The sequence below is a fragment of the Copidosoma floridanum genome, unplaced genomic scaffold (assembly GCF_036245765.1).
Source record: "Copidosoma floridanum isolate Cflo_tuat_1 unplaced genomic scaffold, Cflo_Japanese_pri ptg000030l, whole genome shotgun sequence".
In the NCBI taxonomy this organism is placed as follows: Eukaryota; Metazoa; Arthropoda; class Insecta; order Hymenoptera; family Encyrtidae; genus Copidosoma; species Copidosoma floridanum.
Window position 1 is genome coordinate 1,948,847 of NW_028321907.1, and position 27,996 is coordinate 1,976,842.

General features: G+C 39.3%; 4 protein-coding genes across 6 annotated transcripts in view; 2 read left to right on the top strand and 2 right to left on the bottom strand.

Moving 5' to 3' along the window:
- Positions 1-4,270, top strand: part of Smr (nuclear receptor corepressor smrter) — a 55,344-nt gene extending 51,074 nt beyond the window's left edge. For both annotated transcript variants that reach the window (XM_089596146.1, XM_089596145.1), the window contains 6 exons: positions 57-516; positions 605-779; positions 862-2,052; positions 2,135-2,408; positions 2,491-2,687; positions 2,762-4,270. In XM_089596146.1, the coding sequence (XP_089452272.1) occupies positions 57-516; positions 605-779; positions 862-2,052; positions 2,135-2,408; positions 2,491-2,687; positions 2,762-3,398 (2,934 nt within the window). In that variant the 3' untranslated portion in view covers positions 3,399-4,270. The remainder of the gene's footprint in view (positions 1-56; positions 517-604; positions 780-861; positions 2,053-2,134; positions 2,409-2,490; positions 2,688-2,761) is intronic.
- A 3,689-nt stretch (positions 4,271-7,959) lies between these two features.
- Positions 7,960-12,757, bottom strand: Mks1 (Meckel syndrome, type 1). Its single transcript, XM_089596443.1, has 5 exons — positions 12,472-12,757; positions 11,687-12,122; positions 11,312-11,569; positions 8,923-9,299; positions 7,960-8,473 (listed from the first exon to the last, which is right to left on the bottom strand). Exons 1-5 carry the CDS (start codon positions 12,549-12,551, stop codon positions 8,065-8,067), a joined length of 1,560 nt encoding a protein of 519 aa, XP_089452569.1. The 5' UTR covers positions 12,552-12,757; the 3' UTR covers positions 7,960-8,064.
- On the top strand, positions 11,086-16,317 carry rho-4 (rhomboid-4). 2 transcript variants are annotated; one of them, XM_014355610.2, is made up of 5 exons: positions 11,086-11,176; positions 14,420-14,504; positions 14,583-14,780; positions 14,860-15,200; positions 15,289-16,317. In XM_014355610.2, exons 1-5 carry the CDS (start codon positions 11,124-11,126, stop codon positions 15,815-15,817), a joined length of 1,206 nt encoding a protein of 401 aa, XP_014211096.1. In that variant the 5' UTR covers positions 11,086-11,123; the 3' UTR covers positions 15,818-16,317. The 2 variants fall into 2 exon arrangements, with proteins under 2 accessions (XP_014211096.1, XP_089452570.1); XM_089596444.1 differs by lacking the exon at positions 11,086-11,176 and adding an exon at positions 13,694-14,031.
- Positions 16,318-16,804: 487 nt separating this feature from the next.
- svr (Carboxypeptidase D svr) lies at positions 16,805-27,677 on the bottom strand. Its single transcript, XM_089597172.1, has 15 exons — positions 27,267-27,677; positions 26,576-27,057; positions 25,892-26,133; positions 25,337-25,816; positions 25,158-25,255; positions 22,617-23,119; positions 22,050-22,523; positions 21,700-21,959; positions 21,235-21,409; positions 20,504-20,877; positions 20,265-20,406; positions 19,406-20,172; positions 18,606-19,330; positions 18,328-18,501; positions 16,805-18,254 (listed from the first exon to the last, which is right to left on the bottom strand). Exons 2-15 carry the CDS (start codon positions 27,035-27,037, stop codon positions 18,121-18,123), a joined length of 5,010 nt encoding a protein of 1,669 aa, XP_089453298.1. The 5' UTR covers positions 27,038-27,057; positions 27,267-27,677; the 3' UTR covers positions 16,805-18,120.
- Positions 27,678-27,996: the final 319 nt, after the last annotated feature.

Sequence of the window (27,996 nt, forward strand, 5' to 3'; positions counted from 1 at the left end):
TATTAAAGTTTTTCGTCCTCGACGATGTTTGTACCCTAAAATTATGAAATTTTTAGGCTCAGCAGGCGATGCGAGAGACTGAAGGCACGCTTGATCTCAGTATAAAAAAGCCACGTCAACAACAGGAGTACAATCACACGTTACAACCACCGCCGTCTTCCCACAAACCCGCTCCGATGAGCCACTACCGGCCAGAACCAACTCCGCCGTCCAGTCATTACTACCCGCATCCCCATCCGCCGCAGGAGCCTCAGGGACGTGGTGCCAAGAGTCCGCACGTGTATGTTTCGTCACCGCGACCTCAGGCCCCACTTACTCCAAAGCTCACGAACAAGGTGGCAGCGGTAGTATCGACACATCCCAAGCTCTCGCCCAAACTCACCAACATGAGCACACCACACAAGACTGGCTCGATTACTCATGGTACTCCCGTGTCGAGTGCAAGGTACGACGGACTGCTCAGGCAAATGACTCCGCCTGGAAATACCAATCAGCCTAATCCAAGTCCTACCACAGGTATGGTTTTATCTTTTAAATCAGCATCTATAAGAGTTATGTGTCAGTAAGATATCTTTAATCTTAACTTGATCTGTCACATCCTTAGTTGGTTCCAAAGAAGGTGGTTCCATTACTCAAGGTACTCCCGTGCATCCGTTTGCTGTCGACAAACGGTCTCCGATGTACGATTATCATCGTTCCATTCGGCACTCGCCTGTTACAACAAGTAATGTGCCTGTGCAGGCTCAGAATTCAGGAGTCGTCGTTAGCCATGGCCAAAGGTAAAAACTGATTTCATGATCAATTAATTAAAATTTTTGAGTGAAACGCTAATTAAAAAGAAAAAAAATTTGTTCTCCACAGCAGTCAGTACAACTCGTATCCGCCACGACAAACGTCGAACTACACGGTGGAGCAGCTGTCCTCGCGTCAAATCATCATGAACGACTACATAACTAGTCAGCAGATGCAACACAGAAATCGAATCGGTAATTTGCCCGAATCTGGTAACAAGAGCGAATCTCCAGCTACGTTGTACTGCGCAAATACTCCGCCGCCCCAACCTCACCAGCAACCACGCCAAGGTGTTATTCAGAGGCACAATACGACAAAGCACTACGCACCTCCGCCGCCAGGTCTCGAAGCTTTTTCAAGCCTCGTTGATGTTGCCGTTCAACAGCCAAGTTTACCTGTACCGCACCAACCAGCGAGTAGCAGTGGTCATGAGCAGCTCTACATGTCGATGGATCGGATTTACCCTGATCGTCACATCGACAGCCGCCCGTTGCAAAACATGCCCAGACTGGCTCATTCACAGTATCAAATGGCCGTGGCTATGCAACAACGAGAGGAACAGCGGGAGCGAGACATGCTGATTCGCGAGAAGCAGGAAGAGGAGCAGCAACAGCGACTCCAGCGTGAAAAGGAACAACAGCAGCAGCAACAGCTACACCATCAGCAGCAAATGGAGCGGATGCAGCGCGAGAAAGAACTTCAACAGCAGCAAGAGCATCGACTGGCTCAGCAACGTGAGCAGGAGCTGCATCAGGCTGCGGTTGCTCAAGCAGCAGCTGATCACAGAGCGGCTGTGCAACAGCGCGAAAAGGAAATTCAACAGCAGCAACAGGAGCACAGGCTAAACATGCACCAGCAACAGCAACAGCGCGAGAAAGACATGCAACAGCAACACTATCGGCTAGTTCAACAACACCAGCATCAGCGCGAGAAGGAGATGCAGATGGTCGCGGCTGCTGCACAGCGCGAAAAGGAACATCAGGAGCACAGGCTGGCCGTTCAACAACGAGAAAAAGAAATGCAGCAGCAACAGGAAATGAGGCTCGCCCAGCAAAAGAGAGATAAAGAGCTGCAACAGCAGGCTGATCACAGATTAGCCATGCAGCAGCAAAGAGACAACATGGTTTATTTGCAGCAACAGCAGCAGAGATATCAGAAACAACAGATGCAGCATATGCAGCAACATCAACAGCGAATCGAAGCGGAACAGCGACGGCATATCGTACAGCTTTATAAAGATCAGCACGACCATATGTACAGGTGAATTTTTATTTTTAATTTCACAAGGACGAATATATTTTAATGACTCGTATTATAATTACATCTTACTGTTATTTCACAGAGAACTCGCTGAATCGCGTCAGTGTGAGTCGCCAAACATGCCGAAAGCTGGTGGTTTCTATCAACATCCGAGGCATCCTTCACAGTCACAGGCACCGCCTCCTTCTGCCAGGCATAGTCAGTCAACTTCCAATCAGTCGAGTGATTCTTCCACGTTGACAGCAGCTAACTTGATCGATGCCATAATCACGCATCAGATAAATCAGACTGCCGATACTAGCAGTGATAAGAATCCCTCCAACAATCAATCACGACCTGGTGATCGACTTTTTCGGGTAATTGTCACAAAATTTGAAAATCTTCGTAGCTCAACAAACGGAAGAGTAACGATATTTTTAACTCTTTTTTCGCTTACAGAATTTTCATAGGGACAGTCCATCTGAACCCAATGGTATGGCCCACAGTCCAGCTGGAGAAGAAAATGCAAACAGCAGCTCGGGTAGTGGAAATGCAAGCAACAGTGTGAACAAGGGTCTCACTTTGGGCGAGCATGTCGACCACATAGTTAACAAAGATTACGGACCAATGTCTTCCTCCTACAGACCTTACCCAGGGTTGGTATTCCAGAAACAACGTATTTTGTATAAATTTTAGTAAAATGTCTCATTTGAAATTATCTAAATTATAGTTATCAAATGCCAGAAGATTGGAAGAGGAGAAAAGGGGGGGAAGCGGATTCGGTGAAACCTGGCGACGAGCGACAAATAATCCGAGTTGCGCAGCAAAATCCACCCTCGTCGCAGACTCAACCAACACATCAGAGTCAACAACAGTTGCAGCCGCAGTTCCAACATGAGCCTGTCTCGCCGCCCGAACCGACGACGAATCACTATCCGCGGCGCTTTTACGAGCCTAGTGCTGCCACGACGACGACTCCCGTGACACCGTCGAGCAAGTCACATCTGTCGCCACTCGACTACGTCAAGAACAAGATTGTCGAGGTGATGAGAACGGAGGACGACAAGTCAAGCTCAGGTGGTGGTGATCGTAATGGTGGCAGTGCAAACGACAAGGATGATAAGTCATGCGCCGATAGTTCGCCCAGCGGCGAGATGGTGATAGACGAGTCCCCGCGAGAACAGCAGCCACCACAGCCTCCGGTGCCGACACCCACTACCTTCTATCCATACAATGCGTTGGGCGTGCACACGGGGCCACCGCCAGCGCCACCGCCGACGAACACCGCGGCTGTCACGGTTGTAAAGACTGAGGAGCCCGCGCCTCTCCTCTCCGCTCAATATGAGCCGCTTTCGGACGAGGATTGATATTACGGGGCAAAAAACCGAAGGATAGTGTTATAGGAACACCACAACTTTCTGACTCGATGCATTTGCGTCGCTGACTAATATTATTATTACTACTGCTTCTATTACTACTTCAAACTATTGCTACTCTGCAGTGAGAGGTTACAAGAGCAGCAACGACATATGGTGATAAGAGAGCAAGGACGGAGAGAAAGAAAAGGCATGTGTGTTTGTTGTTCTATCGTGTGTCTCGCGAGATAAAGCGGATATTGTACGTGGTGGTTGTAAAAATATATAATGCGGTCTTTTTATAATACTTTCAACCTTTTCTAGCTTGATTTTTATAAGCTCTGTTCAGATAAAGGGAAATGAATGTTTATTTCTTTGAAGTATTTTTTTTTTTTTTTTTTTTTTTTTTTTTTTTTTTTAACCGAAGATCTCGAGTCTTGAATTGTATCTTGAGTATAAAAAATTTGATTTTATTTTGAATCATGAGGAGTTTTAAGGTGTAAATATAGATGTAATTTTGAAGTAAGCTTTTTCTATGCACGCATTGTATTTTTACCTTTACTCGTGATAACTCCTTTTTTTTTTTTTTTTTCCTCTACGTGAATTGTACGAACAATTTGATGATGTCATTGATAATAGTACTTTGTTTCACTGTTTGATACAATGGAAATTTTTTGCTTTGTTTTATTGTAACAAACATCTAATGAGCAATCCGACGAGCGCAGAGTGCCAATGAACAACATTATTTTGTATTTGTATTTTAACCAAATGTTGTATATGTAAAATTTATAAACTTTTATTTTAATTTTATTTGTTTAATGAGAAAAGTTATATCAAGTTGTAACATATTGAGCTAAATAAAGTATGTAGATTACGCCTTGGGATTCAACTCCAAGATTCTTTTTTTATTTTTAGTTTTGGTAAATTTTAATATGATTATGAAAAACAAAATGTATTCTGCGCGAAATATGTACATAACAATTGACAGTTGTCGGGAAGTGAATTTTTCTAAACTCGATAAACTGTAAAACAAAACTTTATTTTTAGTTTAGGAAAGCGAAAATCGTTACGTAGCAGACGAGTTGTCGTGTCACACTGAATGATAATGAAAGAAAAAAAAAATGAACAACGTGCACTGTACAATTCTTTTTCGTGGGAAAAGAATCGAACAAGTCAGCGTTCATTCCAACGTCGGTACAACATAAGTCCGTTGCGATTGCGAAGTTTAAAAAATACGATTATAAGAATGGAACAGGGTGATGAACGTTTGTACGCTATGTGTGCACTATTTATATGTAAACGATGTAAACGCTAGTAAGTGGAAGTGCAAAAACTTTTCAGCAAAGCATAAAATAAAGCAAACGTGTAGCCCCGTGAGTTTACAATGCAGACGCTTTTGTAAATATGAATTACGTAGTATATAATCGTTAAACTGATGAGATGTGGCGTTAATGGTGTGATTGTTTTTATTTCGAATGAGTCTGTTATTACACGTGTCTGATACAATGTGAACGTTCAATCTGAGGATATTTTGTGTGAGAGATAAGAGACTCGAAAGAAAAAAAAAAAAAAAAAAAAAGAAGTGTAGTCGTTAGATAGATTACGGAAATTTAAATGAATGAAAGAACGATATATAAAAGTATACACGTAAAAGTCATTGGCAAACATAACGAGAGTAATCGATGTACTATTTGACATTGATGCGGTGCCACACCGTCACCACCTTCTTTCAATTACTTCAATTTCCAATCTTCTTTTTTCCAAGTAAAAATGGATTCATGATGGTAATTATGTTAATATGTTGATAATAATGCCGACGATTTTTTATGACAGTGGTGGTGATGGTGGTGTATAATGATAGTTAGAGATGATTACGATGATTACGATAATGATAATGACGATGATGGTGATGATAATGATAATGGATAATGATAAAATGATGAATAAAGAAAAATAAAGAATAAAAGTATGTAAACTTAAGCGTTGTAAATAGTACATATTCTTATCATTTAAAAGTAAATAACAAGTAATCATATGATTATTAGCTTATTATAATGTATAGAGAATAAGGATAAAGATGAAAAAAAAAAAAAAAAAAAAAAAACTTTAGGCACAGTCCAAGTAACGTAGTTGCATAGAATGAAAAACCAAGAACTTACTAGGGAAAAATTTCCCCTTCCAATCTTACGTTCTCTGATGATTGAAATAAACAACTTATTAAAGAAAATTATTAAATCGTCGATGAATGATTAGTTGTGGGTATTATTTTATTTAACAATTAAAAAAAAAAAGCTTACGATAAAAAATCCTATGTCGATTTGTGAGAGCAAGAAAAAATATATGAGCAGATTTGAGAAAAAGCGAGATAAACAAAAAAAAACGCGTCACACCATTGATTAAAATTTCATCTACAATCATGTAGAATCCATACTTTTTTATTTGTACGTAATTTAATGAATTGAATCTTTGATCATACTGGAATATCGCGTTTTGTTTACGTTTTCTGATTTTTTACTTGTCGGTGCAATACAGCGTCGTTGTTTTTTTGCCTCAAGATAGTAAAAAAGAAAAAAATCAGAGATAACCTTTTTTTTTGTTTTGATCTGTGATGATTGAAAAAAAATAATGTATTTAAAAACTCCATGGGTAACTGTAATGGTAGATGTTGATCGGTATTTGATCTTTAATATTTTTTCTACGTGTAAATATATTGCTATTAAAAAGAAATACATGTTTTGATGGTTAATATAAAAATATCAAGAAATTTTATCAGCATTTTTTTATTCTAAAGGAAAATAATTTGATTTTGTATGAATACATATAAAAAATGTCTTGAAATCGTTGGAATGCACCGTTAAAATAATTTTTGTTTCACGCTTTTATGAGTAAAACTTTACAAAATTTTCAATACTTAATTGACAATTTCGTACATCTAGTATTTGGATTTTTATTATTATATTCTATTGGACTCAGTTTGTTTGAGATGGCATTAAAAACAAAATTAATTCAACTGCACATTATATAAAAAAAAGTCTCCAGAAATTGTTTGCATTTATAGTTGTACTCGATGATACATATAGTCTTTCGGTAGTGACGATTAATCTTTTTATTTATTACCTAATTATCAAACCCTACGTTTGAACGTATTTAAAAATCATTGTGTCGTCATAAATGGCTCTCGATGTATTCGATAAAAAATAAAATAAGAAGTAAGGTTGAAGAAGTCACTTAACGATCTCTAACGCTCGATATTTTTTTAATCGATCGTTCGTATAACGAACGGATGAAAAACATGTGTTTAATCATTATATAAAAATAACAAAATAAATCAACGAATATACACGCGCGCGTAAATTTATTCAGCATTTCGATTATTTCGAAGCACCCGATACCTCACGATCCGCACAACGATAGTAGTAAAGAAAATTGATTAAAAACTTTTTCACTATAAGTGAATGATGACGATGAAAAAAAAAAAACTTTGTGATATTAGAATTTTAATTATGGTATTTTCTGTTGATAAAAAGAAAATAAAAGGAAAATGTGCGCAAGAACGCATTTTTTCTGATGAATTATGGAAACAAAAAGAAAGATAAAAATACAGATGTGTAAGAGAATGAAAACAGTCTTCCTGTATTTACTTCCTCAGCATTTCTTGACAAAAAAAAAAATCGAAACTGCGACAGCCTCAGTTTACGGATTTTTTATGTTGACCGGTATGCAGCTTCTCGATGAAGTATACTTCAATTTACATCTTTCCTTCTGTCGTTAAAATCCATCGCAGAAAAATGCAAATTTTAAAAACTGAATGAACTTAAAACTTCTAATGCGCTTTTGTTTTTAATTTTCTTCTTCTCCTTCCCCTCCCCCGTATACTATAAATTATATGCCTTCAGTGATATCATATATTACCATTAAAAAAAAAAAAAAAAATACGTGTACCTATTGAACGAAGTAAAAAATAACAGAAAAAAATAATAAAACCACACACCTAAACATAAACAAGTACTAGTATAAGTAAATAAACCCGGTGAGATCAGCTTCGTCGCAAGCACAGATGTCGGTCCGCCCCACGAAGAGATAAGGCTGTATAAATACATGTAAGAATGCCCGAGGCGCACCTCTTTTTACTAATTTTTTTTTTTTTTTTTTTTTTTTTTTGAGGTATTAAAATAAGCTAAGGGGCGAAAGGGGAGTGAAAATTACGTATAAAACGTCATTAAATTTGTCGTTGTCGCGCATGTTTATCAAACAAAATAAAAGTCACGCTACGATCATTACTCTATAAAAAATAATCAAGCAGACGCTATTAGAATAAAATGAAAAATAAAAAAAACTGTTGGTTGAAAGACGGATAAAAATAATATAACACTAAATAGCGAGCGCTTCGAACGCCTATACCAGTAATCTAAGGGTGTAACATGATGACTACTATCAGAACGAAAAACAATAACGATGACGACGGCGAAGATGGACGAAAGATAAAACAGTTCAATGTAAATTGTTATTTTTGTTGAAATAAAAAAAAAAAAAAAAAAAAAAAAAAAAAAAAAAAAAATCACCGTTACGAGAGATCATAAAACACGCCCACTTTCATTCAAAACGCATGCAAGACGGCAATTTGTGGTTTTTTAAGACCCATAGAAGAAACGAGGGAGAGAAAAAAAAAATCTTGGTTTTACGAGCACATCGACCTGGCCTGGATCATGCGCTCTCGGGCCGCCTTGAATTGGTTAAGCACGTCGTCGACGCTGCTGAGCAGTTTGCCGGCCTGGAGCTTTTCCCCGCCGTCTCCCGACCCGAGCTCCCAGCACCTGGCGAAGCTCTGGCTCTGGTGAACGACGCTCAGACGCAGCTCGACGCAGCCGCTGGGTACGACTTTGAGGGGGGCCTTGTCCAAAAATGGCCCTTCGTGCATGGCGGGGATGGCGCAGTAGGTGATGTCGTCGAGCTCGCAGGTGCCACCGGTGAAGACGCGGCGGAGACTGTCGACGAGTCCGGCCGCCGGGCGCCAGGTTTTCAGGCTAAAGTTGTAGCTGCCGGCCTCGGCTGGCAGGGCCAGCGAGCCGTAGCCCTCGATTCTGTACCTGGAGTCCACAAAGAATTGGAGTCTTTGACTTTTCCTTTTCGAGAAAATTTGACAATCGTATACACGTACGCGTTTACTCGCAAAAGTATAAGGAATACATTTATATCGTGAACGATTTTGAATACAAAAACTACGTCATTTTACACATTCGCTTTTTAATTGCGCGTCAAAGTTATCAGATATTTCGCTGGCCTTGGAATTTCCACATCTATATTACGTAAAAGAGGGCTAGAGCTTTTGAGAAACGAAGGTGTACAGATTTTTCCTGTCAAATATAGGTCCACGTTAGTAACTGGAGTTTTAGTCACCCGAGAGTGAAACTAAGCCAAACAGAGATTTCATAGATTTTGAAGTTACAAAAGTTATATCCGAACTCATCGCAACTTGTTAAATATCGTGAAAAGTTTTGATAATAAAATGGCACACTGGAGAGAAAAATGGCCTAACCTGGTCCAGCTGTCCAGCGAAGCTACGGAGATCAAAACCCTCGGCCAAGTGGGCAGCTCCGTGGTCCCCTTCGCAGCAACCAGTTCGGTCAGGTCCAGATCCAGCAGGACTTCCGCGCAGTAGGATAGGTTGGCTTGTTTGTTTCGAGCCCTGCACCTCTGCGTTCGGCCCGTGAGCTTGCGCCGATCAACCTCGGACGCCGGTCGCCAGTGGCACGGCAGGTCAAGGTAATACGTCACGAAGACTCCGTCGTCGCTGTCGAAATCCCGGGCTGCCCCGATGTCGAGGCTCAGATACATGCGCAGCACGCGCGGCTGCGGGGCTAAGATCTCGTGGAACAGGTGCGCCTCCTTCAGGCTGCGGATCCGCTGCAGCTCCTGCGGTTGTTTTCTTTTTACTTTGGGCGGTTCATGTATTGACGGCTTTTTATCTTTGACAATGAGATTAGGTGGCATTAATCGTTGCATTTGCAAAACAACCAGCGGAAAATAAGGAATCGATCAGTATGTAGCTGTATAGATTAATCGACTTGCTTATTTCCTGCAACGGTGCTATTTTTCCTCCTTTTCCTCTTGCATAAATCGGCAAGGTATGTTTCATTAGACACAATTTATTGCTTTCATTTTTACATATACATGCAAGTGAAGGAGATGCTTTGCAACGATACTCCTATTCGTTAATCGATTTTTAATACAATATCTATACATACATCTCGGACGTAAGGTTTATCTGATCACTTTTAAAAGTTTCAGTTGATAAGATAAATACATGTATTAACTAACGCGTATAACGCGAGATGTAGTAGATGTATACTTTTATTGAAGATCATATAGTAAATAAGTCTAGTTAGGGTGAAAATGAAAAATGTTTAGGTCCTCTTGATCTCCGATCGAATAATCGAAAGGGTCCGATCGCGCGTTGATAACCCACCGATTGTCGCTCTGCAAATGACAATGGATAAGACACTTTTGACATTCCTGGTGGTATTAGTCAGCCACGTGGGAAAAATTGCATCGGCTCTTTTTTTTTTCATCGCGACGAAACAAGAGGAAGCTCCGGTGCAGTGAAAGAGAAATAAATACAAACGATGAGTGTTGTGACAGTTATGGCGCTATCTACAATTATTAGGTATTATTATATTTGCACAAAGAAACGAATGACGCTGCAGGCACCTATACTTATTATACTTGCTGTGACTGTCATTGGTAAAAAAAAAAAAAAAAAAAAAAAAAAAAAATCAAGGGAAAGTATGCTCTAAAAGTTCGGCTAATGTAACATTTCAATGACAAAGAACTTTACATCGACACTGTGGCTTATCGAACATTACTTCCAAAGTGAATCGGACGGTTTCAATCACCTTTATTACATGTACAGATACGAAAACCCCTACTCAAGTCTGGATATCCGAGACATGGGCTCTTTGGAAAAAAAAAAAAAAAAAAAAAAAAAATCAAAATCAAAATCAAGTAAAAAGAAATCGGATGATTCTCAACAAAAGCCTCTATCGCGCAACATACACGGCGTTGCACCTATACACGTACTGCTAACCCCCCCGTAGCTGTTATCTCGAGGTGCGGCAACAAAAAAATATATAAAGAGCCCGCGAAGCGGGAAAACGCGCCTAAAGCGCATAGAGCGAGCGATGCGAGCGGATCTCTCTCTCTCTCTGGCTAAATAATCTATTTGTAGGAAGAAGAAAAAAAAACACGGGATTCGAAGGAAAACATGTATAGCATCTAAAGAGGGAGAGCGTGGGTGGGAACTCGGATTGATTAAGCGAAAAGGGGTATTTAGTCGGAGTCGCGCTCGAAACACCGGTCAGTGTCATCAGACAGTAGCGTTTGTCCGCTGAGCGTCCGCAAGTGCGTGATAATTAAGTAACAGCGTGGCTTTGGCTCGTCAGAGAGGCGGAAGACCGACCAATTTTTCACTCAAACGTGGACCATCCAAGTACAAAGTGCGAGTGAGGAGACGGTATATAACAACGCTTTCGTGGTGTTGAAGTGCATAATATATTGTTGTTGATCGTGTTTGGTTTTTTCAGCACGAATGTGCGACGTGGTAATTAGATCGGTAATAGTACAATTGGAAAAGTGAAAGGATATCGTACAGGGGATAAAATAGCGAAAAGTAGTGTTGGCATTTATGTATTTTTCTTTTTTTTTTTTCCTTTTTTCTGAGAGTCGAATGCTCCGGACAACATGAACATACCGAGACGGATGCTGCGACAGATATCAGAAATTTCGTTCATCGGGTGAGTTTGTCTATACTTGATTATTATGTATTATAGGATTGTTATTTAAAAACACCCTTTGGGACAGCCGAAATCCAGCATGTCATTGGTCTTGACCACATAATTATATAGGAGGTGTATTATAAAGTCGCTAACTTTTTTCATGTTCTCCCTGTGGCGTTGGAGTTCGCGCACCGACGGTTTCTGGGACGCGTGCTCCAGCCAAAAGTCGTAGCTCATTCCGATCCCGTCGACGCTGTAACACTCGAGGGTCGAAAAATCCGGGCTGACCGTCAAACTTTGGTGCAGGGGATCGTAGCTTATCGCGCAGAGCAGGGCTTCCGAGTCGGTCGAGGCCACCGCGCCCTCGTCCTTCGGCGACAGGTCGACCACGATGTACATGTTAACGCGCTCCTTGGCAACATAAATACACCACATATATACATGTACACACCGATCATTGTTAAGTTGTATTAAAAAAAAAAAAAAAAAAAAAACAACCAGGTGTAAAAATAAACGATATATACTAACCGTGTACAGGTAGTGGTTCTCGCGTATCCTCCTGTCGGACGGCGCGTGGTCGACGACCTGTTTGTTGTAGCGCTCGGGGAAGGGTTTGCGGTTTCTGAGGGGCGGCAAGGCCAGCTCGTTCTTGACGGACAAGCTCGAGCGGTAGGTGCCGGTGATCGGATTCGGGTCCGGGCAGTAGGCGTCGCCCTGGACGTAGGAGTAGAGCCGCGAGCCATCGGCGTCCTCGGTCTGTTCGAGCAAACGGCGCCGGTACTCCTTTTGCTGGTCGGTCGTGCAGTTGCGCTCCTCCAGGTAGTACTTGGCCTCGTACGGCCCGAATACCTTCTCCTGCCATGCGAACTCGTGCTCCTCGGCCTCGAGGAAGTTGCTGTCCAGCGTCTCGTCCTCGTTTTCGAACAACTCGGCCAGGAGCGACTTTTGCTGCACGATTTTCACTCTGTGTACAATCATTATAGTCAACACGTCTTCGTTCATTTTCTTTGGGGTCTCAAGGTCAACTTGGATTCTCTCGCTGTAAAATTATATACTCCTCGGATAAACAATCGATAGAGAGAGAGAGAGAGAAAAACAATGTTGCGTACGTAATTCCCGAGTAAAAACGAAAAAGTAACAGCCCGAGGGGGCGAGTTAATGTACCGCGTAATTATAGACTCGCAGAGAGAGTGAGTGAACGATGCGGGGGTGTTTGCTTATGTTTTCGCTTCGCAAACAATTGTCTGGACTTGGGGGGGGGGAAAGAAGGTCGAAAGTACAAGTGGAGTTTGGTGTTAACTACATCGGCTCACCTGATGCGAAAATTTTCCATGGGCTGCTCGACCCGGTACCTCCCGGATATCTTGGTCTTTCCTTTCGATGGCTCGAGCATAACGTCGCTCTTACAGACACACGACTTTGTTATTAAAAGGCTACATCGATTGGCGAGTCTCGATCCAAGGGTTGAGGTATCGCGTCGCAGCTTTTTGTAAAAATAGCGCGTTCTCTCATCACTTATCCTGCCGGGGTACAGATGTAACACGAGGTTCGTGATAAAAAGGAAAAGAGTTACTCACGCGCGTGGTATATATGCTCAAGCACTGCAAGTGTAGAGCACAAACAAACGAACGCACGATGCGGTGTGATCAAGTGGCTCTTTTTGTTTGCGTCCCATTGTTATGAATCGTTGCCAGGCCAACGAGTACCTACATATATATCGTGAAAGTATACACTAACTTGGGATTTTTTTTTAATTACCATGCACAAGTTTTATTAATTTTATCGAAGAAAAAACAATTTATGAACATCCAGCTATACGCAACATACGCATATATATATATATTATTTTTTTGGCAATTTTTAAATGTACAAATCAGGAATGAAATTTGCTCGCGCTATTTCTGGAAGCTATTACGCGTATGAATGAGAATTAAATAGAAAAATCGAGTCGAGAGTTGCGAGAAAGTTTAAAAAGAAAAAAAAAAAATTTAATAACAAAAAGTTCTTTGAAAGGATTTTAAAACAACTTTGCCTTCCAGTTGTACAGATTTAAACGCACCATATAAACAACATTGAGACGCCAACATGAATAACCGCGGCACACGACATCCGATTTTCACATCGACAGAAGCGGACAAGTGTGCACACGGCGAAGTTGAACGATTTTTTATTTAAGTAGGTATCATTATATATAGGTATTTGATTATTTCTTCTCCGTCGATCGATCTATACTTGTATAGTTACTTAGCTTTAATCATCGCTGCAATTTTTAGTCTTTGAGTAAGATGAAACATAAGTAATTCATCCAATTAAAAAACTTGAAAAATACAAAAAGTATATTCCATTCTCGTAAAGGTAAAGTTAAACATAATGCATCATCTATAGGGTGCGGTGTAAAAATATATATATCAAGCGCGTAGGGCGCAGCGGAGTCAGAGGGGCGAGAGCGGAGTCACCGGAGGTTAAGATCATTCGTGCTTGTGTATAATATACATCATTTTATGTGTGTTTCTGTGTGTGCTCCTCTCTGATGCAGTTGCGATGCTCTTCTTTTCTCGTTTGCTTTAAAAATATAGATCGACTCGATTTTTTTGAAGTAACGGTATATCGTCGCTGGTCGCTATGGTACTTACGTACCGATGTCGGTGACTAATTCTGTAAAAAATCTGACTCATTTTTATCAGATTATCTGGCGTCGTGCCGGTTTGATAAGATTTTTCTTATCCTGTGATACCTATAGCCGATGTAATATTATATAGACGCTTCCTGAGTATATCGAGTACCGAGTACCTGCTGTTTAGTGTGTAGGCGTCCGCCAAAACAATCGTACCCTTATTGGAACACCTAGCTGTCATTTAGATACTTATTGCGAGGTAAACCTATTTTTAAGATCGAAATAAATTGTGTCATGGCTTGTTGTACCTGCCCATTGTGTTGCAATGTTTCGTTCACTGATCTATTCCAAGAACACCTGTTGGTTGTCTGGTACTTTTCTCTCTATTTTATATATATAACATGTTTATTATTATTCTCACTTTCGTGAAATCCTATGTTTTATCCTGTTCATCAATAGGTTGTTGAACGAAAGGGTTGAGTTCAGTAAATTATCTGATTCCTATGAATTCTAAAACTTAACTGTATAAGTAACGCTTTTATCAAAATTTATAGTAATTTATAATTTTTTATTGGCTATCAAGTTTTTTTTTTTTAGTTATAACGTTCAGTGTTACTCTTTAATTCTTGAATGGTTATTTTTTTCAGAAATTTCTACTTAATAAAGATGCCTGTGGAACACCAAGACAGTGAAGCAGCCATTGAGCTTCCTTTGCAGTTTCGAAATGACGATGTATGAAAGTTTCTATTATTTCACAAATTTCATCATTTCCGAAAAATATTACATTATTAACTGCTTTAAACTTTCTAGTATTGGAGAGGAATTTTTGAGAAATATGATGCAGATGGAGATGGCAAAATTAACTTTCAGGAACTGAGAGAAGTAATTAGGGGTTCAGGTCACCAAAATTACCAACATGACATTCCAAGTCGTGTGGTCAAGTACGTTATGCAAAAAGCAGATTTGGACCACTCAGGATACTTAGAGTATCCAGAATTTGTTGCTATGGTAAGATTTCATATTGTAATTATCATTTTTGCTGAAAATTCAAATTTTTAATAATTCAAATTCACGTTTTTTTTTATAGATCCACAGAAAAGATTTGCAAGGTGTTTTTGGATCTTATGCAAACAGATACATCACAACATTGATTCCCTCCAGACCTTGTGGCCAGTCTAGGACTCTTCAAGGCCAAAGATCTCGTGATTTTACTGATGGCATCTATGAAGAGCAATACACTTGCAATCCCCCAGCACTCGCCATGATAATTATAAGTTTAATAGAAATCATGCTCTTTATAAGTGATGTATTTTTCAATGCTCAAGGCACGCCACCCGTGAAGGGACCAACTGCAACTTTGTTCATATACAATCCTACAAAAAGATACCAAGCATGGAGGTATATCACATATATGTTTGTACATGTTGGGTAAGTGTATTGTATTTTCTATTTTATTTCCATAATAATGTAATAATAAAGTATTGTTTACTAATATGTCAATTTTTGTTAATTACAGAAATTTTCACTTGGTTGTTAATTTATTGGTACAAGTGATGTTGGGAATACCTCTTGAAATGGTGCACAAATGGTGGCGTGTGCTAATAATATATTTCGCGGGAGTGTTGGCTGGTTCGTTAGGTACTTCGATATCCGATCCTGGGGTCTACTTGGCTGGTGCTTCTGGTGGCGTGTACGCCTTAATAACAGCTCACGTAGCAACGATCGTGATGAATTGGTCGCAGATGGAATTTGCGGCACTTCAATTACTTGTCTTTCTTATAGTCACTTCCGTAGATGTTGGCCAAGCTATCTATCAGCGGTACTTCTTTAATGATGCAAACAGTCAGATTGGCTACGTTGCTCACCTTGCCGGTGCCATAGCTGGCCTTCTTGTTGGTATTAATATATTGAGAAATCTTGAAGTACAAACGTGGGAAAAGGTCGTTTGGTGGTTGAGCTTGTTCACGTACGTAAGTCTCATGGCTGCCGCAATACTTTGGAACGTATTGGCACCTCACTACTTTCCAACACCTGATTATGACTGATAAAACTTTTTTTTTTCTATCGTTACGACGACTAAAATAATTCACGTGACGTGCACATGAGCGGGCTGAGTACAAAGAGTAAGAAAAAATGTTATTGTAAATCAAAATAAGATTTTAAATAGAGCTTTAACATCTGAGATGTCAATGAAGTATGGTCTACATGGCACTCAGTAGTAGAAAACTTTTTTTAGTTATACTCATTTTTTGGCTCTTCATGATTTTATAGTATGCAATTAAATGAATTACATTACACATCTGTATTACACTTCAGTTCAATTTTTTTAGTTATTAAGAACATAAATTTTAGTTTATAAAGAACAGCACTATTATAATTGAATTACATGTGTTAAAGTCATATGCAACGAAGGTTTGGTGCCACTAGTTAATAGAGTCTATTTTGAATTTATTTATTCATACTGAATTCACTTTTGTTATATTTTCATACACGTAGTAAGTATATTAATTATACCAAAATGACAAACAATTGGTAAATCTGCTATTTGCGAACATTTTTAACAAAAAAAAAAAAAACAAAAAAAAAAGACTAACATGAAAATGCATTCATGCATTTATTTTTAATGTAAAAATACTCAAGTATTATTTATATTTATTTCAACATTCATGATACACACAGATAATAGTCATCATTCATCACGTGCACAATTAAAGAAAGTTTAGGAAATGGGGGGATTTAATATTTAGTTACAAAGTAGTAAATAAGTTTTACATTGTCTTTCTGCATTTATAAGAATACTGCTAAAATTTGCAGTGCCTTTTAACTATAAGTGTTCATAAAATAAAAAATTTTTATACTTCAGAAAAGTGTCGAGTATATTTTTTGTAAAATATACTACAATGTGATTAAATAAATACGATTTCATTATTTTCTATAATAAATAATGTTTTTTATTTTTTACTTGACAAATTCCTTGGAAAATTCAAATACAATATTAATAATGCATTCGATCACATAATAAAATTAGCACACGTAAAATTCACAAGCATACTTATGTAGTTAAAAAATTTTACTCCAGCTTCTTGCACATCACAGTTATGTTAGCTGAAAATACACTTCAACATTTCTAAAAAAAGTAAAATTTGTATAAAATGCAAACTATTGACGTATTACATTATGTAAAAGTTTCTATAACATCGTTTGAGCGCATAACTTAACTATTAAAAATTTTTCAAAGAAATAAAAGTACAGAGAAAAAATCAATCATCAAATCTTCACCGTTAATCTATTCTTTTTCGTCACCTATCACTAATTGCTTTTGAAAAAATTAATTTAGAAAAAAGAAAACGCAAAATTTTTAACTTTTTGGCTACTTTTCTCAAACTATCCATTAAATGGTATATCAATTAAACTAGATGATAGCTGCCAGTAGAAGTTACATTTCTAAGAAAATCGGATGAGAACTAACTTGATTCCGACCAACAAAATTATTTTTGAGAATTTCCTTCGATTAAGGCACACAAATCTGCAATTGAATAGCAAAAAAACCGACTGCTGGCAGTGCCGATATTTAAAGCTACCTTGACCCAAGATTTTCAATTTCATTTCCTTCTCTGAAACGATGAAATCAATACACTGCAACGTCTTATCCTCATTACAGAAAAAAACCAAAGCGCGAAAGATTTAGTTAACTTGTTTTTAATTAGACTTAAGTGCATGTGTACGGTAAAAAATCTGTAAAAATCACTCACCCGTTGTAAATACGTGTGTGTAAATATATTTAACATATTGGTCATAAAAAATACTCGCTTGGAAATATTATCATCAGTAATTGACCAACTTGCAAAGGTATTTCAATGATAAAATATTAACAAATAATTAAAAATTTATCAAAAGGGATTGAATATCCCAGTGATTATCAAGTAAAATAACTTCAGTACAACCACTTTGAGTAATGCTGTAACCCTGTTAGGACGGATATTTGCTGTACATTAATACTTTAATCATGTAGGATGTTTGTGTTTGTACTTGTATTTTTTAGTTTCAAATTATTAAGTACACGAGTATTGATTCAAGAAAGTATTGAATAACAATAAAACTTGAACTCAAAATAGTTAAAAATCGGTATAAAAATTTTGAGAAAACTAAAGAGTTGAATCAGGCTATCGGGCTCTCTTGAATTACATTATTATAAACATTCTATTTTTCCTATATACATGCATATACATATGAATCACTCATGAATACCAACAACATGTTCAACAATACTACAAATATAAAAGTAGAATTACCTATTTGAGTCTTTTAGTTTGCATTTATCAGATTCTCTGTTCTGAAACTTAATTAGTTAACATGATTCTGGAGATCCTTCTTTCCATTCCCTGTCTGGTCTTATAAATTCAAGATCACTACCTTCAGCACTCGAATCATCATTTTCATCATCAAAGTAAGGTTGCACTGCAGCTTTATCTTCCTGGTAGTCTAAAATATCATTAAAAACATGCCATCAATAACAAGAAAAAAAAAGAAAACTGTCTAGAGATAGTTTAGTTACCCTTGGTTACTCTTTTGAAGATTTCTACTTCTTTTTCATCGTCATCGAAGAAAGTACTACCGTCGCGCAACAAACTAAACGAATAAGGCCGCCTATCACTATCTTGGTTTTTTTTTGCTTGGCATTTGGTAACGATAAATATACACAGAGCGCTGAATATAACGAAAACTGCACCTAACATTTTTGAAGAAAGAAGAAAAAAAAAAAAGTTAAACAAGTACTCAAAATATTGGCAGATATGACAAAAAATCACATGTAGCTGAAAAAATTTGGTTTACCAGATATTATCACAAACGCAAGACGGGGCAGTCCGAAGAAACGCTCGTTCCTCTGCAATTTGAACACTACTTTGGGTGAAATTTGCTCATAGGTAACGTTAACGATCTTGGACATTTTAAAGTATCCCGGAGCTTCTACAGTGATACTATGACTTCCGGATGGCAAAAGCAACCAGTAAGCGCCGTTCTCTCGGCTTTCGACCTTGTGTATCGACGTATCGTGCGATACCACAGCGTTGACCACGGCCTCGTTGTCCTTGCCAATAATAAAGCCCGAGACCCCCTTGGTCGCCTCATCAAGTACGCTTAGCAAGCTCTTCATGTTTTTCTCCCACACGTCCTGATCGTTGTCGTCGTTGCAGCACGTGATGTAGGCGTCAAGCGGCAACGTATTTGCCTGTAGATACATGTAATCTAGGAATGTGTCCATCCTATCTTTGGACTGGGCTATTCCTGCGTGCGTCACGCCGCTGTTTTGTATAAAAACTTTGCTGCCGCACCTGTTATTCACTAGAGGCATTGTTGGATGACCAAAGGCGTACGTGCTTGCAAAGTGCTGCAGTATCTTATCGTCATCCGTATTGAACAGTAACCTGGGATTGCGGCCGTTCTGTCTGTCGCCGTATGGAATTTCCACGTGCTGAGAACCGCTGTTTAGATTTACCGTTAAAACAGGCTTCACGCTCTTGAACCAATTCACAATTGTTTTGATGGTTTCGTTCCGTCTAAAAATAAAAATAAAGAAAAATAAAATTCTAGCTCAAAAGTAAACGTAATTTTGTCCTGGTGGACGTACTCACTTGATTTTGTAACTGTCAAGGGGAAAATGAAGAGTATTGTTGGGATCCAGGGAGCACAGTACTCTTTTTTTGGCATCGGGATTCAAATCAGGGGCAAAGAAGATCGAAAAATTTCTAATCATGTTGGTCAAGTGCTTATTGATGTCGTAGCTGCTCAGTATGTAAGAGGCGAAGCGCACGAGAACTCGGGAGGTCACGGGTGTTCCCTGTGCAACGCCTGCCGAGAATACTATTGCGGGTAGATACCTGGAGTCGAAACCATTGCGATGAATCTCAAGAGCCATTATCCTGCGATTCTCGTCGCTTACACCGATATCGTGCAAGGTAGTTATGTTCGGATACTTCTTCCACAGACTGTAGAGATTCCGATTGATTTCGCTCCAGTTCTCTTTGGGCTGAGTCTTTGACTCGCTGTTTTTTTTTGCCTTCAGCGCATCCAAAAACACATCGACCGAGGTAACCTCGTCGTCCTGAACTGTTAGCAATACAGCTCTGTCCTCGTAACCATCACAACTGAATATTGCGGTATAAACGCCGGGCGGTAATATTGCTTTGAAATACGCCATGTTTCTCGTTACATTATATACAAAAGCGTCGATCTTCACTCTAGCGTTTCTCAGAGGATTTTTTTCGGCATCCATCACGGACACTCGTACACCAGTGGCCAATCGCTTAACGAGCTCCTTCAATGGCAACACATTCTGTCGCCAGATAGTCGGGACGGACTCCGGTTTTGGGTATTTACAGCAGGACAGAGAAAAACTCAGCTGAAATGTTAGTTCGTCATGAGTTATTGTTGGTAACTTTATATATCCATCGATATTTTTTTACAGGAATGTAAGTGAATAAAACAGTTTACCACTGGAACGTCGTACTGGCCTCTAATGTAATTTTGTACATTTTTCATATCGTAGTTGGGATTTTGACAAGTATCTTGAAATACGGATCTTTCGAAATATTGAGCGTAGTCCTTGAAAATATCAATTTTGTTGGTTGAGTAGCTGAGGGAAAAAATTATAAAATAAACGTAAAATAACATCATTGAGTTGAGGAGAACATAACTCTGAACGATTGAGTGGATCAGAAGAAATACAGTACCTGACGCCAACTCCACTACCGCCTCCGAACAGAACGAGCACGTCGAAATCTTCCGTCTGAAGCGTTTGCTCCATGGCATTTGTGAGTATATCGACAAAGGGCCGAATTTTTTTGGACGTCATCAATTTTTTGCCGAGCTCTTCTTTCACAACGGGATTGCACTCTCGCTTAACATTATCGAAACCAGCGTCGACACCGGGTATGAAATGCAAAACTACTCGATCGAGTAACTTGTTGATAAATGAATTTTCCTCCTTGTTGCCCATTAAAATGTGTCGGGCAAAGCGCAGAAGGATTTCTCGGCCTATCGGCTGGGACGCGAATATTCCTCCAATCAAACCAATATGAATTTTACTCTCCTCGCTATCGCCCATCTGTTCGTGCGAACCAAATTTCATTAAAATTCATGTGATATTAAAACATATAGATTTTATTCATAATAACTAGTTGTGACATAAAGAAATGAAAAATGTTATACACACACGAATGACAAGGGGAAAAAAGCGGTACAACGATACACAAAAGCAAAACAAAAGCTTGGAAAAAAAAAAAAAAGAAAAAAAAAAAAAAAAGAAATTGCGCATGATTTTAGTGTAAAGTGTCATCATAATAGTCAGGTAACAAAGCGCTGTGTGTGTGTAAAAAAATAAAAGAAGCACAAGGTTGCGATAGAACGAGCATATTGCACAGGGAGAAAACAACCTGGCTTCTATTTAACGTGGCAAGCTTACATTGTGGGTTATTTTAAAGGAATGTATGAGCGAGCTAATCGGCGAATCGTCGGCCTTGAATTCAGCCACGTCCGGCTTGTCGACTTCCAGCTGTTTGAAGCTCTCGCTCAATTCGCTGTTCTTGAGATAGCCGTTTTTCAGATTGGCTCGTAAATCGTAATCATTCAAGTGGACCCTGAAATCCAATATATCGCACTTTAAAGCCCATCGTATCAGCACGCATGCATCACATAACGTACATATGCGTCGAGAGTGAACAAAACGCTCATCCTTGATCACTATTAATACGCGATGTAAAACGGGAAGTTGATTTCGCCACGTACAATCAAACAGGAAGTAAGTATCGCGCAATTAAAAAAAAAAAAAAAAAAAAAAAAAAAAAAAAAAAAAAAAAAAAAAAAAGAGAAAATAGATTCCACGCAATATGTGAGGCACAGACAAGGGGAAGCATGAATATACACTCACCAGTGATAAGGATCGTCGCGTATGAGCGTAAAATCGAGTACGGCCGTGCCATTGTCCTTCGGTACTCGAACACTGCTCGTTTGGGACTCGTAATTCGGTGCACTTGCCGTTACATTGTATTCACCGGGCAGTAACATGCGCCAGTAATCACCCTGATTGCTCGTGTAGACATCGTGATTCCGGCCCTCCACCGATATTTTGGCTTCTTTGATGACCCCTCCGATCGACGACATCACCATTCCGTGCACTCCTTTTCTGGCCTGTACAACAAACAATAGATTATTTTTTTTATTCGCTCATTCATTTATTATCCTAATTATTACGCAAAACAAGTACATCAGCCGACTCACTGCTTCGATGTAACGGAGCAGAGGCTCTCGGTTGTCGCGCCAGTAGGACTCGAGCTCCGAGGCGTTGGGATACTTGTTGCACCCGACCTCGATGGTGAGCTCGAACGCGTTGCTGTGCACGTAGTTGTAGTCCTGCATGCCGCCGGTTACCGGGTACCAAGCAGCACCATTGGTTATACCACCGGGAAACGCGTCGTCGAGCACGCTATCTTGGCGCCCTGGTGGTGCGGGGCACGGGTTGCCAACGTGCATGCTCGGATGGGCGTTCGCGTAGATGGAAGCCAAGGCGCGGAACACGTCGTCGTCCTGGCTGAGGTTCGGATGGGCGTACTGATTGCCCACGGATTCGGGATTGTCGTCGTACGGGTAATTGGCGACCAGGGCACCACCATGCAGGTTCGCCGAGAGAACGAAGGGCGTCGACTCGATCCACTTCATCACGGCCAGGGTTTCTGGCTCCTGTTTCTGGTTTAGCTGCTTGGCGGTTCAAACAACAGTTGATGGATTAATTTCTTTTGCGTTAAAAAAAAAAAAATAATAATAATAAATAATAAATACAACACTAGCCTCGTTCTGGACGTACTGATCCGGGAAGTTCCTGTTGAGATCGACCGTGTGCGCGTTGGCTCGGCCGACTATGCCATCGTAATCCCCGACCTTGGAGATCTCGTAGCCATCAGGGTTCATGCTGGGCATCAAGTGCAGCCTTATGCCGTTGATGATATTTGTAACCCGAGGATCGTTTTGGTCGTTCTCGCAGAGGTATTTGGCCAGTAGTAGCAGTAACTCCCGGCCGACGACCTCGTTGCCGTGCATGTTACCGATGTACTTGACCTCGGGCTTGTCAGAGTCGTGGCTACCCGGATAACGGGTGATCTCGAGGACGTAGAGCTCGCGATCTTGGACCGACTTACCGATGCTATAGAGCCTCGTGATAGCGGGGTAGCTGGTGCTCAGGTCCTTTAAATAACGCTCCATGGCCGTGTAGTTGTGGTGGGCGAAGGTCGGCTTGGAGTAGAAGCCATTGTCGTCGCGTGGCTCCGTTGACCTCGACACGGGTTCATCTGCTGCTGCGGTAACGACAGCTTTTTAATTCTTTTGACCTCGAGAGCGAGACCTTGAAAGCCGAATATTGACGCATCCCTTCTTGGCAATCAACAGTGTAATAATAACCGCATTTGGACAGTATACTTAATTCATTTTTGCGCATATTAAGTGAGTGAAATAATAACAAGGTTTATAAACGAATAAATACGTCAGGAAAATCGTCGAAGAAAAAAAAGATGATAAATAAACACAAGGTATAAAGACAAGAAATCAAATGACAAATAAATTTTTTTTCCATTTGTTTATTGAATTTTTTTTTTTTTTTTTTCTATGTATTTACACAGATGGACAAGGAGACAGAGGCTTGGTGTTGCTGTAAAGAAACACGCACATGACAGCAAATATAATTCTTTATTTTCGGTATTTTAGTATACATTAGGTACACACTTTTACTTTCGGTTAATCATATACATCGGAGTACACACATCATCGACCAAAAAAATATATTTATATTCGTTTCGTTTTTTTTTTCTCCTTAACACAGAACAATAATCATTCACAAAACTAGTTTGATTAAAATTTTAATTCAAAAATAAAACAGTACAAAACGTAATAAATAAAAAAAATTTGTTCGAATTTCGGTTTTTAATGCAGTAACTATTATTTTAGACTATATATTATGTTAAACGATGATAAATAATTTTAAAAAATTGTAACAAAAATAATATAAATAAAAAAAAGGAACTAAGTGCTTCTAGCAGAGTAACTTTTTAATCATACAATAAACATTTAAATAAAATTTTGTTCGTTATGTGGGAACTTTTTTAACAAGTAAAAATCTAGTTATTAGAATTTGCAGGTCTAACAAACCTAAAAGTAGGTATTATATATTCTCTAAAAATTTCACATGAAATCAGTTCGAGTTTTTATATGTATATAGAATGATTATTTGTCAGTACATAATAGATTTAAGCCAAAAAATATATTTTCAACAAACAATCATAATTTATATACATGTATAAAATACCCACACCCCATATGTCATTAAATAAAGGCTTTTCAAATTAATTTAGTGCTAGTATGATTAGTAACATTTAGACACTCGGTAATAATTTATGTAAATTGACTTTCTTTTGTCAAGAAAAATTTCACAGTCTTATGACTGATTATAAACTTCTCTATACCTTGTGTTTACCCTCTACATATCACCCTTGTTAAAAATACTTATGTTAAATAATAAAGCTAAGAATCGTGAAATAAAATAAAAATATCGTTAATTTACTGGTAAATATATAGTTTCCTTGTACTTAAATTTCGTAGAGTACATTACAAAGCTTATAATAATTTAATTTTTCGGATATTCAATATCAGTAAGTATGTGCATTTTTTTTTTTTTTTTTCATCAGTAATACATATTTTCTTGTTCGATTAGACAATTTTCATTTGATATAGCACTGATTTTGTTTTTAAATTTCAGTACTTTTGAAGAATTTTGACATTCTCATTTAAAGTTACATAAATTATTTTAAGAATTTTATGTGAAATGATTTTCAAATCATTTAAGTTGTGAATGAAATTTTTGAAAATACAAGGCGTTGACTCGAAGTCAGTCAACGTAATTCCAATATATGATTACTTAAATCCACATGTTTGGACCAATGAAAATTTTTTCAACTTTATTTTGATAAATACTTTTTTGCAGAGTTATGTAGAAGTTATTTTATTAACATATACAAAGCTTCCGTTAGTTAGAGAGCGAATGATTCTTAAAAATAAAATAAATTAGGAAAACTATGGCGATTATTTTTTACAGAGGTGAGGCAAATAAATAAATAAATAAATAAATAAATAAATGATAAAAATTAACACATCAGATTTCGGGTTTGGGTAACCTAGTTATAAACTGGTGGAGCAGTAGTCTAAACAAAATTTAAGGGCAATGTTCTCCGGACTTCATTTATCACTTATCTCCCCAGATCACGGGGTTAGGATCAGGTCTCACTAATGGTGGATAACGGCTTAAGAGGGGTGATACTTCATAATAATAATTTTCAAAATTACCTTGCTGCTCTAGATACGGTAGTTTTGTCAAGGTAAAGTTTACGTGTAGAGCATCTCCTTTTTTCACAGTCACCTGTCGTTCTTTACTTGGAGCATAGCTGTAAAAAAGAAAATTTATTTAATTTAACAAATTGCTACATTAAAGGTTTTCTCGCATCGTAAAATTTTTTGTGACCTACCCCCAAGCAGCAGCATATACAGTGTATGTTCCGGGCAGAAGTAGACGCCAGTACTCTCCTCGACGTGAACTTGTTATGTTTTTGTTGATTCCAACAACTACAATTTCGGCACCTTCAATCGGCTGTCCTTCTGTATCTACTACAAAGCCTTTAATACCAATATGGGCTTGTTCCAAGTACTTTAAAAGAGATTCTTTGTTCATACGCCAGTATCTCGGCAAGACCGATGCAAATGGATATTTACAGCAGCTCAGCTCAAACGTTACTTCAAAAGCGTTTGATCGAGCATAATTGAAGTCTTGCATGCCGCCTTGGACTTTGTACCAATGTGCTCCATTAGTTACACCACCATTAAATGTTTCTGATGGACAGGTGTTGCCCATTCTCATGGCTGGATTGTTGTCAGCATAGATGTGAGCAAGATGCTTGAACATTTTGTCATCTGGAGACTTGCTTTCTTCGCAACAATCATGTCTAATCCTAAAAAGTAATTATTTAATGAATAAACAAGAAACTATGGGAGAAACATTTCATATTGATTTTATTGAAAGTTACCCAGAGTCATATGGATAGCTTGCAACAACAGCTCCTCCGTGGAAATTTGCAGACAGAACAAATGGCTGGGTAACGATCCACGTCATCATGGCAATGGTTTCGCTTTGCCTTCCACTAATCAATTTACCTCCCTTGATTCCGTTGACGCTGGAATCGAATTGGTCAGGGAAATTTCGGTTGAGATCAACGCGGTTTGCGTTTTCACGGCCCGTATAATCTTCCAGAGAATTACACATTCCCTCCTGTGAAAACAAAGAAAAATCATCAAATCTAGTAATGATACGAGACACACAGCAAAATATCTCCACCATAAATTTACGGTTGATTGAACGCGAAATGAAGTAAATTGTACGATAAAAAAAAAAAAAAAAAAACGTAATTATAAAAATCAACTCCGCCTGACTTATCTACACAGCATTCATAACGGTTGCGAGAAAACCAGAGTAAGCCCTATAGCAGCTTTCTATCACGTGAGCCTTTCTATATCAGAGAGAAAGAGAAAAAAAAAAACGCGAGAAAAACGGAGTCAATCGCCGCGGCCTGAGCGGAGAGTGAGCGGAATACATACGAACAGCCGTAGTTGCCGCTTCAAACATAATTATTATCGCTATCATAAAAATTTTTAATATGCGCGCACACTTGAGATGATATACCGAACAATGAATATGCATACGATGTGCTCACCCTTGAGTTTTCGAAGCCATCTGGATTGAGCGAGGGCATGAGGAAGATGTCCGTGGTGTTGACGAGTTTCGTGACTCTCGGGTCTTTGCCGTAGTTGTAAAGCAAGTACTTGGCGAGGTAGATCATGAGCTCGCGGCCGACGGGCTCGTCGCCGTGCATGTTTGCCACGTACTTGACCATCGGGACGCCAAACTTTCTGCCGTTGCCAACATTTTCGCTGATCTCGAGAACGAGAAGCTCCCTGCCCTTGACGGATTTACCGATCGAGTGTACCTTGGCTAGATGGGGAAAATTGTAAGATAGGTTGCGGAACAGCTCCTGCAATTCCTCGTAGTGGGTATATCGAAGTGGCCCAAAGTCGTCATTGCCACCGGCTGGTGCTCCAGACGAAGCGGCTGAGCGCAACGAGAAGCCGCTACAGCTGGCCAGCAGAGCCAGCGAGATCAGTGCGATCAGACCCATCCTCGGTGCTTCAACTTGCCCTGATGTGCGTGAAAGCAGGAAAAAAATTATTGTAAATATTGAATAAAATTTCATGTATACAAACACACAATTATATGTGCGGCACAACTCAGCTACTGCTTTACGTGCAACGATACACGATACCATGCATCAGTTTGCAGAGCTATTGAAAAAAATGCACAGATTTCGGAGCAAGATTTTACGAGAGTGTGAATTGTATATGCCTTACCGCAGGATTCCTCTTTGTCGTCCTCGAGCTGCTAAAGCTGCTCTCGTGCTCTACGACTCCGTCTGGAGTGATGGGACGGACGGACATGCACGCACAGCTGGTACTATGATGGGACACTGACAGTGGAAGTTTTCAGTTAAGCATCATCTCGATGATAACGCAGCTGCCGCCTCCTTCCTCTGCAGAAGCTTCAGTTGGGTATGATGGGTACACTACCACTTGACGTCTGCAACTGCGGTGTTCCGTGTCCCGCGTTTCGGCTATTATCCTTTGCCAGCTTCCTCGATTCCGATGACGCCTCTCTGCGCGATCTCTGGATGGGCTAAAAAAATGTGTGTTGGGAAGGAGAAAGCAGCCATAGGCTGACGCAGAGGCGGCGTCACTGGCCTGGCGGCACGATACGAGGAGCGGTTGGGTCTGCTGCTGATGCGGGGGCATGTGTGTGTCGGTGTCGGAGAGAATATGGTCGCGGCACGGGCGGGGGACAAGTGGGGAGGGAAAGCTTTAAGTGCTTTTTTACCATCCGTATACATATATAGCGGTTCTTTTATCTACTTCATATATACATATACATATCGTATTATACGGACTGCTGTTTTGTTGATTGACGTCATCCAAAAAGTCCAAGCCGATTCGCCGATTGATTTTATGCGTTTGAGCACATATATATATATATATAGTTACAGATTACAGATATGCAGTTGTCATTGCGTCACACAGACACACGTAG